We start from the raw sequence: 12808 nt of genomic DNA on the forward strand, positions 1-12808 counted from the left end.
ACAACTCACTGGCACCCTCGCAGCTAATAGAGCTCGACAGGTGAGTGTATTTGACAGTTTGTGCGCGCGCATGTGCTTAGACTCACTCTGATACATATTTAATATGAGGCTGCAGCGTAGTGAGTGAAACTAGGACACGAAGCAGGCCAAAATATATCCTGGCTAAATGTGAGTGTTTCTCTCCGAGCAGTAGATGATGTGCATACTTATTCATTAGCTTTTTTTTTCTTTTTAAAAAAAAACTTTTTAACCATTTTCCTCTCCTTTCACTCGCTTATCATTCAGCCCCAGGGCTCATTTTAGACGTATGTCTATTAGCCACACACAGACAGATGCGCATATGTGCTGACAAAAGGGAGGCAAACAAACACAAGACCACCTCAGCCATTTGAGGACACTTTCTGTTTAATGTTATTTATAAACAGCTTTTGAGTCTGGCATTGTTTGATAACCACATACAAAACATTTGGGTTGCACAAAGGAAGAGAGTAAAGGAAAAGAGTTTAGAGATAGAGCTGTGTGTGTGTGTGTGTGTGTGTGTGTGTGTGTGTGTGTGTGTGTGTGTGTGTGTGTGTGTGTGTGTGTGTGTGTTGGGAGTGGCAAGGAAAGGAGCAGAGAAGGAGGAGAAGGAAAAGAGAATAGACAGACAGACAAGGAGAGAGAAAGGATGCAAGTTTTGGAGGGGTGAGGAGAAGGGGAGGGGAGGGAGAAAAGGGGATGAATAGGAAAGCTGGAGGAGCGGTAAGGGGAGGGGTTGGGGGTGGAGCAGTGCAGTGTACCATTTATCTTCAGTGAGTCAGCGAAAACAAAACAGGAAAGCAAAAAAAAAAAAAAGACTGAAAGGGAAAATGATATAATGATAAAAATCATATTTAAAAAATAATAATAAAAGTTCCAGCCTCAAGCTCCCTGTTTTTAGTCTCTCTCTTTTTTTTGAGGGAACTACTGAGACACATCAGAGAATCAGTTTATCCACTTTTTTTTCTCTTTTTTTTTAATATATATATAAACGTCATCCTCACAGGAATAAACAGACACAATTTACATCACCTCTGGGTTAACAGCAGCACAAACAAGTTCACCAGTAGGGATTTCTAAATCCTACATGTCAGGAGAATGACTCAAGTGACAGGCTTCCCGACATCTAGATAGAGAGACATGAAAAGGCGGGGCTCAGTGGGAAACACACCCAAGCAGGGTACAAATGCGGGCCCTGCTCATGAATTCCCATCAAAACCAGGTATTTTAAGGATGCCAGCAAAACTAAACTCATTATTCTTTGTGCTTTTTGTTAGCGTGCCAATTATTTAGCTTGGTTTTTTTTTAAGCTTATAGTTCATCTTTTGCATAAAAGGGTATTTTTCTTTTTCAAAATAAGATTTATAACTTTGTAATTGTAAAAGAAACAAAGAGATCTTTAGCATTACTGGCTTGCCAAGGTACCCGGGTGGCCCATGAGTATCTGTACAGGTTTTGTCATTGAGCACTTTGGCTGAGTGACTGAGTCAAAGTCTCGGCATTATCTGTGGTGCTCTGTTTGTGATTCAAAAACCTTGGACTCATGGGGTGTTTATAGTGGGACAGGAAGGCTGTGAAGGTGATAGATTGGGCTATTTTGGGAGGGTTAGAGGGTGTGTGCTTGAACCGCTCAAAGGGCGCCATGTCACACAGTTCTTTCTGTGCTTTTTTTAATTTCTTGAAGAGTAGTCCCGAGCCAACAAAAGGCCAATGGGATTCTCTCTCCTCAAACGTAGCAGCATTAAAATCCAAGTCTCCAGTCAGGGCTTGCACATCGATGTCTGTTTCGGAGCACACTAAACAAAGAGAGAAAACCAGGAGTTTGTCAGTCGTCCGGTGATCATCACAGATTTTGAGCTACTTCTCTGCTCTCCTTTTGATGAACGATTGGATCTTGGCAGAAGATGTCGTGACTTGTGGTGATCATCATCTGATTGAAAGCTCCCGAAGAATATTTGGATTGGATCATCTCTCTTTAGAAGATGTATTTATAGCCTCTGTGGTATGAAAGAGGAAAGTGCATATCTGTTTCTTGGAATTGTGAGTCTGGCTCAGGCCTCAGCTTTTCCTTGACCTGCATAAGCTGAGCCTCTGTTTTGTAGCCACAGAGGTCAAAGGCTGAATGAAATTCCAAAGTTTTGCCCATATTGGAAACTGGCTCTCGATAGGCACTCTTGCTTTCTAACTTCATTCTACCCGCATGGCTTTAGCGTTTTTTAATTAAATTTTTTAGAGGACACACACACACACATACACACACATATACATACAAACATTAATACAAAAAAATCGTAATCTTTTTCAGTCACTCGTTCCCATTCATTTACACTGACTGTGACCAGCTGGCTCCTCGAACGATTGGTTAGTTCTGAATGGCTTTTTGAAGTTTCGATGTGAGGGCACAGACAGATTATAGTTTTCAACAGTTTGAAGACCTGAATGGCGAATAGTTGAGTGACAATTTCTGTGGTACTTTCAGAATTTAGACTAAAAAGTTAAAAGTTAAGCATACAGATTCACATTAAACTTGTCCTGATACGTGAAAGAAAACCACTTTATTTGCAGGTATATAATGGTTATAGCTATAACTGCTAAAACGTTTCACAATGACTCATTTTCCTGCCACTTGTGTCAGCGGTATTTTCTTTCTTGATCTTAAGGTGTTGCTGAGTGAGTACGGTGACAGCTACAAATGAGTATGTCTTCCTCTCGGCTTGACTGACAGATGGAGGTTGCGGTTGAGAGCGCTATCGTGTCACGGGGGCTAAACGCAGAGACCGAGCCATGAACTGTTTTGTTACTTACTGTGTGTTCCTGTTGCTGAATTATTGGCTTGTTATTTTATGTGGCTGTACATAAATTCAGTGAAGCAGTTGATGCCAGAGACACAAAAGTTTTCCTGTTGTTTCCCTTGGTGACATCATCAAAGCAAGTGGGCAAAATAGTTTTCCCTGACTAACATGTATTGATTATGACTCAGAATGACCCCTGCATTAATACCACAGGGATTTTCAGTGATGTCCTTTGTACACAGTCATTTACACACACATTTATGTGCACATGCCTCATTTAAAGAGCCAGAACAAGGTGGTTCAGGAGAATGAATCATATGGTTGCATCACCAGCACAACAGTGTCCGTTTCCTGTCTCAACGTAGGATCACAAAGTAGAGTGACAGCAGCAGAGCTGATGACAAACACGAAACTAAACCTGCATGATGTGACCCTGCTTTGTTATTAGCTCTCTGGACCCCAATTGGTGGGCCAACGGAAGTTCTGGGGATGCACTTGTTCTTCCTCCTTGTTGTGGCAGACAGGTCATATTTATCACCATCTGGAGTGTAGTCTTTTTCACCCCCCTCCTGAAGTACCTGCACCTCATTGAGCCCCCCTTTTGCCTTGCGGCCACGGCGAGTACAGTTTCGGCGGCCTCCTTTAGGTGGCCGTGGTAGGGGTGAGGGTGAAGGCAAGCTGTACTGGTCCCCGTGGGGCAAGTATGGCCGCTGATGGTGGTTGTGATGGTTTCTGTGACGATTCAGGTGGTTTAAAGACTCCCCGTGCTCAATCTCTCTGCCTGGGGCGCCATGCGCATGACTCTCGCCTGATATGCAACTGGGCAGCTCCTCTTTCTTGAGCGTTTTCAGGTCCCTCCCTGTCAGCTCAGGCGGCGAAACACACATCAGAGAGGAGGTGGAGCCTCTGAACCTCCGCAGCCAATCCCAAAGCGACAGGGCCTTGCAGTCACACTCCCAGGGGTTGTCGTTGAGTCGCAGGTACTCCAGGGCTGGTAGAAGAGTCAGGGTGGCTCCAGACAGCTCAGTGAGGGAGTTATTAAACAGGTACAAAGTAGTGAGACGCCGAAGGTCATGGAAGGCCTGACGATCAACCCACTGGATTCGATTCTGGTGGAGAAGGAGCCGGTCTAAGACTCCTAGACCTCGAAAAGTGTTCTGGCGAAGACTCCATAGACGATTGCCATGTAGGAAGAGATGACTGAGGTTCAGAAGGTCGATGAACAAATCATCCTCTAGGAATTCTAACTGGTTATCCTGCCAGGATGTAGGAATAAAAAGGAAAGATAAAAAGAGAAGCTTAAAATGGGTTGCAAGACATCAAGCATAGTTTTTATTACCTGAGTATGAGTAATCCATTGCATTTGCATTTTTCTGTTTGTTTTAGAATCATACAAGATACAGATAATATGTTAATCCTTAAATAAACTATACATGTGTGTTTGGTGTGTGTGTGTGTGTGTGTGTTATAGAGAACACATGCATAAACTAACTGAACTGGCTAAATAAAGTGGATTAAAGAGCTCAAAAGTGGACCCTTTGAATTAAAAACTATGTTTTGAGTTTTGACTAAGTTTGGAGATTACTATATCAAATAAATAATAAGGGGTAATCTACTCTCATTCTACCAACTGATTTCTCTCTATTTTTTTCCCTTTGGGGTTTCTTTGAAAAAACAAACAAACAAACAAACATTTGACGTAAAAGTGCTTCCAAACTTGTCAGTCTGTAGCTGTTGCCTCAGTTACTAAGTAGGTTTGAAACAATGAAAACATCATTTACTCATAATGAACCTTTGGACAGTTTTGAACTCACTCATGGTTCTGTACATTTTCAGTTCAGTGAAAAAAGAAAAGAAAAACTTTTTCATTTATTAAAATAATAACTGAATAAATACCCAATTAGCCATAATTCAAATTGCGCTTAAAAGCTACAAACAGTAAGTACTGTAAGAAAGTAAGAAAAAAGGCTATGAGCTGTTAACTCTCAATATAACAAAAACATAAATCAAATAAAACATATCCATTAAGGAGAAAAACACACACAGTCAGCTGTCACACAGTCAGCTGTGTAATTTCAGCTTCAAAAAAATTGCCCATAGTAACAATGATTTTCTCTCTGTTAACATTGAGAATGCAGCTCATGATCTGATGAGGCTTTTATCATGAATTTATTCCCTTTGTGAAAGTAAAGCGTGTTGTAGGAACACTTTTAGTGCCAATAAACTGTCCTTTCGAAAATATGATTTGAAAACAGAATTTTCTAACCCCTTCATATAATGTTATGAATTCCACTTTTATTTGGCCCAATATAGTATATAAGTTTTCTCCAGAGCAGTGTAAAAATCTAAACAGACTCTTTATTTGAACACTAATAGGTAAAAAACTGTTTCTTTCATGTCTAAACCTGTTAGACTGCTATAGCTCACTGACAACATCTAGCAAGCAAGTCAAAACTACTAGACATCTGACATTTGCACTTAACAGACCCAAAGATATTTGATAAATGGGCTGGCACTTACATAGCGCTTTTGTACTCAATTCAAGCACTCAAAGAACTTTCTTACTACAAGCTTCATTCAATCATCCACACGACACTGAAGTCCTCTTTTATTTTTCTATCCAAACCACTTTTAACCTTTACTGTTCACATACTCACACTCTGCATCGCGGGCCACTGAGGGTTCAACATCTTGCTCAAAGATACTTTGCAGTAAATGCACCACTATCATTCACTGCCAATCTTAGCAATTTTTCCATCGTGATATAAATAGATCATCCTTCTGTCTTCATAAACATACTGTGTAATTAATGAAATCATATATTCAGGCATGGATTCGGATTACATAGTTCTCTTGCAGGGGTTAGCCACAGAAGTTGTACTATAGGAGTATTGTTGTTTCAGGAAAGCTCGTGGTATTTTCATTACACTCAGTTATTTGATCAGGGACCAATTCATGGGGCGTAAGTGCTGAACCAACTTGATTGACAGATTACACCATAATGCGATTGTGGTGGCAGATGCAGTACACAATAGAGATAAAAGGCAGCTGTTATCCGTGTACCTGTAGATAGAGATACTGGAGATTATGTAAGCCTGAAAAGATCCCGGGAGGGAGGGTGATCAGGCCACAGTGGTATAGATGAAGGGCATGTAGCCGACCAAGGCCCAGGAAGGTGTCCGAGGCAATGGCCTTCAGGTGCCGGTTGTCCCCAAGATCAAGCTCCTCTAGGCGGTCAAAGCCATGGAAGGTGGATGGTTGTATATAGGAGATGTTGTTGGAGTAAAGCCACAGCATAGTGGTAGTGGGCGAGAAATGCCCTCGAAGTAGCCGTTGGATCTTGTTGTTTTGCAAGAAAACGCGCTCGCTCTGAGCGGGGATGCCCTCAGGCACAGCATGGAAGTTGTGGGCCTGGCAGGAGACAGTGCTAGGTGAAGTGTAGCAGATACAGTGGCGAGGGCAGGGTGAAGAGAGATCCAGGCCCCACAACACCAACAGTAGCTCCACCCCACCGTAACCTGAGAGGGGAGGAGGAGAAGAGGATGGGGATGAAAAAAAGAGAAGGATGGAAAGAGAGAGAGAGAGAAGCTTTATTAATTTAATTCATACGGCAGAGATTCTGTTATCAGACGCATCTTGAATGAAACACTCATTGCTCTCAGTTTACAAGGGCAACAATAGGCATGGTTCAGTGCAGACGAATTACAACGCTGACACAAATCTCTCTCTGTCTCGCACACACACACACACACACACACACACACACACACACACACACACACACACACACACACACACACACACACTTGTGTATGGTTGTGTGAGCTCATTCTTCCTACATATTTTTCAACTGTTTGCTCTCAAACCTTTTCTACACCCACTGCTACCTTCACAATAAACACAATAAACTAGTTCAAACCCCCAATTTTAAAGTCATGGGATCATTTTCTACCAAAGCCTCAGAAAGGCTCTGTATACAATGTGCAAAACATGGAAAAATACTGCTCAGGTGTGCAAGCATTCTGTTAAGAGGGGAGAGCGTGTGGTGTTTTTTTATCATGCGCTAGTATTGCTGTCAGTGAGGTAAATACATATATATTTTTCTCTTCCTTCCACTAATCTTGACAATATGGCGCACACACACACACACACACACACACACACACACACACACACACACACACACACAGCATCCCATCATGCAGTGTTATATCCTTTGGTTATCTTCTAAAGGCGACACAAAATCGATGTTTCTGCTGCTTACAAGTGAACACACACCACACCTGTAATACGTTCCCACAATAAAGGAAACCAAGAAAGGAGGATATTGGGAGAGGGAGGAGGTGGAGGATGAATAGGGGAATCATCTGCAGTGTGGCTGTGAAGTGGATATTACTTTTTGTTTTCAGATTCCCTTCATCTCACTCACATTTATTTGACTTTTTCCCCTGCTCTGGATCATTCTAGTGTTTGATGTGTTTGTAAGGCTGGGGAGACAAAAATGAAGTCAAGCAGAAAGAGATGAGGGTGCAGATCTCGGGAATAACTGCTAAATGAAGAGAACGATGACCTGTGTGTAACTTTTGGTGTGTCGGTGTATATGTCTGCCTTTCATTGTCAATTTTATTTATATAGCATAACTTTAGAACCACAGTCTGTTTAAGGCACTTCAGATTGAAGACCCTACAATATTATAATTATTATTCATTTAAATTTGATTTAGACAAGTCATATACAATACAGACAAAGATGACATAAGCAAGTAAGATTCCTTTTATTTGAAATGAAATGTGTGTGTGTGCATAACTTGTGCTTTTGCACCAGCTTAAGTCTCAGATTGTATGATTAGAAGGGAGAGCTAAGACGGGTATTGAAATTAAACCAATAAAGAAAGAAAGAAAGAAAGAAAAATAAAGAATAAATAGATTAAGTAGTTAAATGAATGGTTCCTATAATATTAGAAAGAAACTCCAACAGTCACATGACCCCTTAATAGAAAGCATGTGGTGACAATGGGAAGTAAGCACACTTTTTTTAACAAGAAGAAACCTCAGACAGGAAAGGGCTCAATCTACTCGGTTTTGTTTTTTTCCGATTACAATTGAGTATCATCTAATTTGCATGTGGTTGTTATAACAACGTGGCCAAAAGTACGGTGACGTCATTTGTATGCAACACAAAGACAACACATCAACGTCGAGGTGACGGTATACCTGCTATAGTGAGTTTAATTTCTTGCGGTTCTGAGTTTTTGAAATCTGTTTTTACTCCATGTCTTTCTAACTGATGGTTTGCAATACTGTGCTCTCTTTGTTTTGTTATTTATTACATTTCGGTTCATAACTTGTATATTATTTCTAGTATTAGTTGTACAAATTGTAATAATCATCTTCCCTGTGTTTCTGCCTCATCTCTTCTTTTTCCAAATTTAGGCCTGTTTGTGTTTCCTTGTCTCGTGCATCTTGTTAAGTTTTTGTATATGTGACAATAAAAACAATAAAAAACCAATGAACAATATTTAACAATATAGAGGGGGAGCAAATTAAGAATGGAATAGAAAGAAAATAACACAAAGACAATCACGCCAAAATAGAAACATGTTTTTGTGTTAGCAGGCCCATGACCAGGGTTTAGAGATTAATGAGGTCCTGTCCTGTTTCTTATAAAGCACCTTTTTACTCTACCTGAGCACTCAAAGCAATTTATGCAGTATGCCACATTCACCCATTCACTTATCCCATTTGTTTTTATACTTAGGTGCTTTCTATCAGTCACACACATTCACTCTCCAATGAATGCATCAAAAGGCAATTTAGGGTTAGTATCTTGCCCAGGAAAATTTGGGATGCAGATTGGAGCAACCAGGGAATGAATCACCAACCACCGACACTACCTCTGAAGCTACATTTAAACCACACAAGTCATGCTTCCACCTAAACCCCCTAAATACAACCCAATGACAGGGAAATTAGAATTCCTGTCTTTTCAAAGTAAAAGCCATCTAGAGTGTCACTCATTGATTCGTGCCAATTTTTATTGTCTTATTTTGAAAAAAGTTTCAGGTTCAGTACTCAGTGATCTAATAGCTATTAACTGGCATGTGTGAGTGATATGGACAGATGTGATGGACAGATGTCATCCTGACCAGGACATCGCTGCTCTGTAAAGAACAACATGTTCTAAAATGTAAGCAGAGGATAGCAGAGTTTTATCCACACACTGCACGATTCTGTATTACTCTAAGCGGGACTGCAGCATTCTGTCCTGCTGTAACATAATGTGTGTTTGTCAGTATATCTAAATTCCTTGTAATAGTTCGTAAAGCTCTCAGTGGTTTTTACTTCCTAATTACATCTCTTACTTGCTCACTGTCTGTAACCCAGTGAATGCTCTGAGGTCATCAGATGCAAACAGCAGTTGCCTCGAAGCCCTTAATGTTTTAAGGTAAAGACCCTATAATAAAACAAAGAAAACAGAGAAAACCCCCAAAATCACATGAATCCCTTTGAGTAAAAGCTTTGGCGACAGTGGAAAGGAAAATATTCCTTTTAACAGGAAGAAACCTCCAGCAGAACCAGGCTCAGGGAGGGGTGGCTATGTGCTACAAGCTACCCTGTTGATTTTTAACTCATTTTCATTAATATACATTATAGTTAACAAAAGTATTTAGGATTAAGTTTAGAGGTTTTATTAATTTAACAAATTATTTAGATAATTTCAGTTCATATCTTAAAGGTAAATTACGCGGAACCTACAAATACGCTAATAAACAAAGACTACAACAAACAACACAATCTAAAAGATTGAACCAGCCACTACCTGCATTTTAAAACTGACCTCACAGCTGGCAACAGCTAAATAAGAAACACATTTTAATACAATTCTGTAAAACTAGAAAAGTTAAAGGTTATCTTGCAGCGTCTCTCTGTCATTTACCATTCATACGTTTCCAGCTCAGTCTGCAGCTCTTTACATCTTCAGCTCTTGTCTTATGGTCTGAAACTCATATCATTCTGCTGCTCTGCTCCGGGTTTCACTCGTTATTTGTTCGGATAAATTCTCCACACTGGACTCTCTACTCAGGTCAGATATTGCTCCCTTGCTTTTTTGCACAGGTATGGAGTAGTGTCTGGGTTCCACTCTGCCACAACTTTATAGTCCAACTGCGATGCTACAGTATGTTAATGCTAACAGATGGCTAATGTGGCTATTTTATGGCTGTATTTTATCTATTTGTGAAGTTTTTTTTGCCCTGTTTTTGGTAACACTTTATAACATGACCTGCGAATGAGGGGCAAACACCCTGTACTTACATGCATTCTGCGGGCAACTAGTCAGGTTTTTGCAGGAAACAATCAAAATAATTTCACTGTTAGACCGCAAGTACCCTGTAATTACATGTAATTTCATGTAACAAGTTTTGTACTAGGGTTGGGTGATATGTAAAAAATTATTTTTTTCCGATTGCCTGCATCTATTAGCTCCATCGTTATTAGCAAACTTACTCATGGGCAAATAAATAAATGAATCGGCCTTGTAAAACGATCGCCGATAGGGGATAGTCGATATAGCCGTCCAATCGCCGAACCCTGCTTTGTACAGGAAACAATGAAATACTAACATAGAATTTAATTAAGTAATTTTAAGGGGTTATTTCATGGTAAATTTTAAGTGTACTTAAGGGTGTACAGTATACTTGATTCATTGTTTCTTGCAAAAACCACACGTGCTGCCTGCAAATTGCACGTAAGTACAGGATACTTGCACCTTAGTCACTCCATAACACTACACGCACCCCAGAAAGTATACTTACAGTGTACTTGTTTCATTGTTTCCTGCAAAAACCTGACTTGTTGCCCGCAAATTGCATCCAAATACAGGGTACTTGTAGTGTACTTGTTACATGAAATTACACGTAATTACAGGGTACTTGCGGTCTAACAGTGTAATTATTTCAGTGTTCCATGCAAAAAGTATTTTAGTCTTACTTATGGTATTTTTGTGTTTTAATCTTTTATGTTAAGCAAATTTGAGATTGCACATGACAAAATCCTGGATTTCTGGATTGATTACTTATAAAAGTATTCAGATATTTCACACAATCTGGTTAAACCAATTGTATACAGACACGCACACTTTTAATGTCTTTATTGCACACACTAAGTAAAAAGTTGCGTTTCCCACCAACCAAGAAAGTGCAGACTATGCCGGTCAAGACTTTTTATGCCTTTATTTATAGGGAAGGAAATCTCTACAACCCACACATCCAATCTCATCTCCCCAGGAACACAGTGGTTCATTTATTTTTTTCCTGCCTTAACTGTGATCGATTGCTTAGTGTGTTCACAAAAAAAGGCATGGAAAGCACAGCAGCTTGTTTCCTTTAAGTTTAATCAGCTTGTTTTTTAGATAGAGATCACATTAGTTCACTTTTATAAAAACCTGAAACTCCAAGGCTTCACAAACTTTTGCTTGCAGAAGTATGTGACATTTCTTCTGAAGGATATACTGAGAGCACTGTCTGCTCTGTTGGACAAGTCTGACCTTTTTGTCAAAAAAAAAATGTTGGCACACAGCCTCCGTTATCACAGCAGCCCATCTTCTGTCTTCTCTCATAACAACAACAAATCAATGCTGTGTACTTTAAAATTGTATGATATAATGAATATTAATAAATATGGATGGTTAAGCAATAACTACTTAATTATTTGTGGATTTGTCCATGTTTTTACTATTTATCTGGAAATAAAAATACATAATTTATTAAGAATTGAAAGAAAATTATTATGCGTGGTTTGAAAAGTTAAACATGCTTAACTTTTCAAACCACGCATCATTAGATGCGTGGCAACCTTTAGCAGAAATTAAAGTAGCACCCCCCACCCCAACCCCAGGTAGTGAGTCCACCTGTATGTGCTGGTTCGTGCATGTGACTGTTGGCTCTCTCCGAGAAGGAAGGAAAGTAAGAATGAAAGGAAAACATTTTTAGAGTATTTCATTCATGTTATTTTATGTATGTTTATGTTATTTTATTGTTTATTTTATTCCAGCTCAGTGTGAAAATTTTTATTGCTGTTTTGCTGCTCTGCATCGAGGCTGACCACGTTCAACACACGAGAGGGGAGCGCAGAGCAGAGGAAGACACACGGAGAAAGAGAATCTGACAAAAAGCAACAAAACAGCAGTAGAGATCTTTATCACAGCGGTGGCCCCGACACAAGTTGCCTTAAAGCGCAGCACAGCCATTCAGTGCAATCCAAGAGTTTGGATTTTCTCACTGCAGAATAAAAGGGAAATGTTTCAATTTGTTTCAGTTTGAGATGGTCTCTGGTCTCGTGCAACATCAGGTAGACCTCAATGTCATTTAACAGTTTTATGTTTATGTTTTATAAATTTTCATATTGAGAATCATAACTAACTTACTAGCAGTTTTTCTTGTCAGTCACTGTCAGTCAAGTATCTATACAACTAATGAATCACAGCACAAGCAAAACTTCTCTTCTTCTGTGATCACTATATAGCCATATAGCATTGTTCCCAAACTTAAATCAATATCCAACTTACATGGCATTTTTTTAAAACACTGGCAGTGGAAATGTGCTAAAGTGAGATGAAGCAGATATGAAAGGGGTTTTTTGCCACTGAGGTAAGGTATAATAGTAATGCAGTAAAAGAAGCAACTCATTTTAAAATGTGTTGTTATACAGCAAATAAGTAAGCCATCGTAAACTAGCCGTTGCTGTTCGTTACTGTGTTGCGGTGCTTTCTGCAGTACCAACAAATAAGATCATAGCTTGGTTTGTGAGCTGTACTAATGTATCTAAATTTGAATATATACATTGCACTGACAGACCCACTCTAGGGTTGAATAATAAATATAAAAACTGATCAATTTTACATTAAATATTAATGTTAGAGTTCCCTTCACATGTGCAGCCCCCAGCTTCCCTAGTTGTCCTTGTCTGTCTCGTTTTCCCTGTCCTCTTTTCCTTTTCTTT

The 12808-nt window shown here is 39.6% G+C and overlaps 1 protein-coding gene across 1 annotated transcript in view; it reads right to left on the reverse strand.

The window, feature by feature from the left end:
- Positions 1-374: 374 nt before the first annotated feature.
- Positions 375-12808, reverse strand: part of rtn4rl1a (reticulon 4 receptor-like 1a) — a 118283-nt gene continuing 105849 nt past the window's right edge. The window contains exons 2-3 of the mRNA XM_085470463.1: positions 5874-6328; positions 375-4066 (exon numbers count right to left, since the gene is read on the reverse strand). Coding sequence (XP_085326589.1) covers positions 3167-4066; positions 5874-6328 — 1355 coding nt within the window. The 3' untranslated portion in view covers positions 375-3166. The remainder of the gene's footprint in view (positions 4067-5873; positions 6329-12808) is intronic.

This window comes from Copadichromis virginalis, linkage group LG10 (genome assembly GCF_057382275.1).
Source record: "Copadichromis virginalis isolate Kocher_CV1m ecotype Utaka linkage group LG10, C_Virginalis_male_GT1.1, whole genome shotgun sequence".
NCBI classification, from domain to species: Eukaryota; Metazoa; Chordata; class Actinopteri; order Cichliformes; family Cichlidae; genus Copadichromis; species Copadichromis virginalis.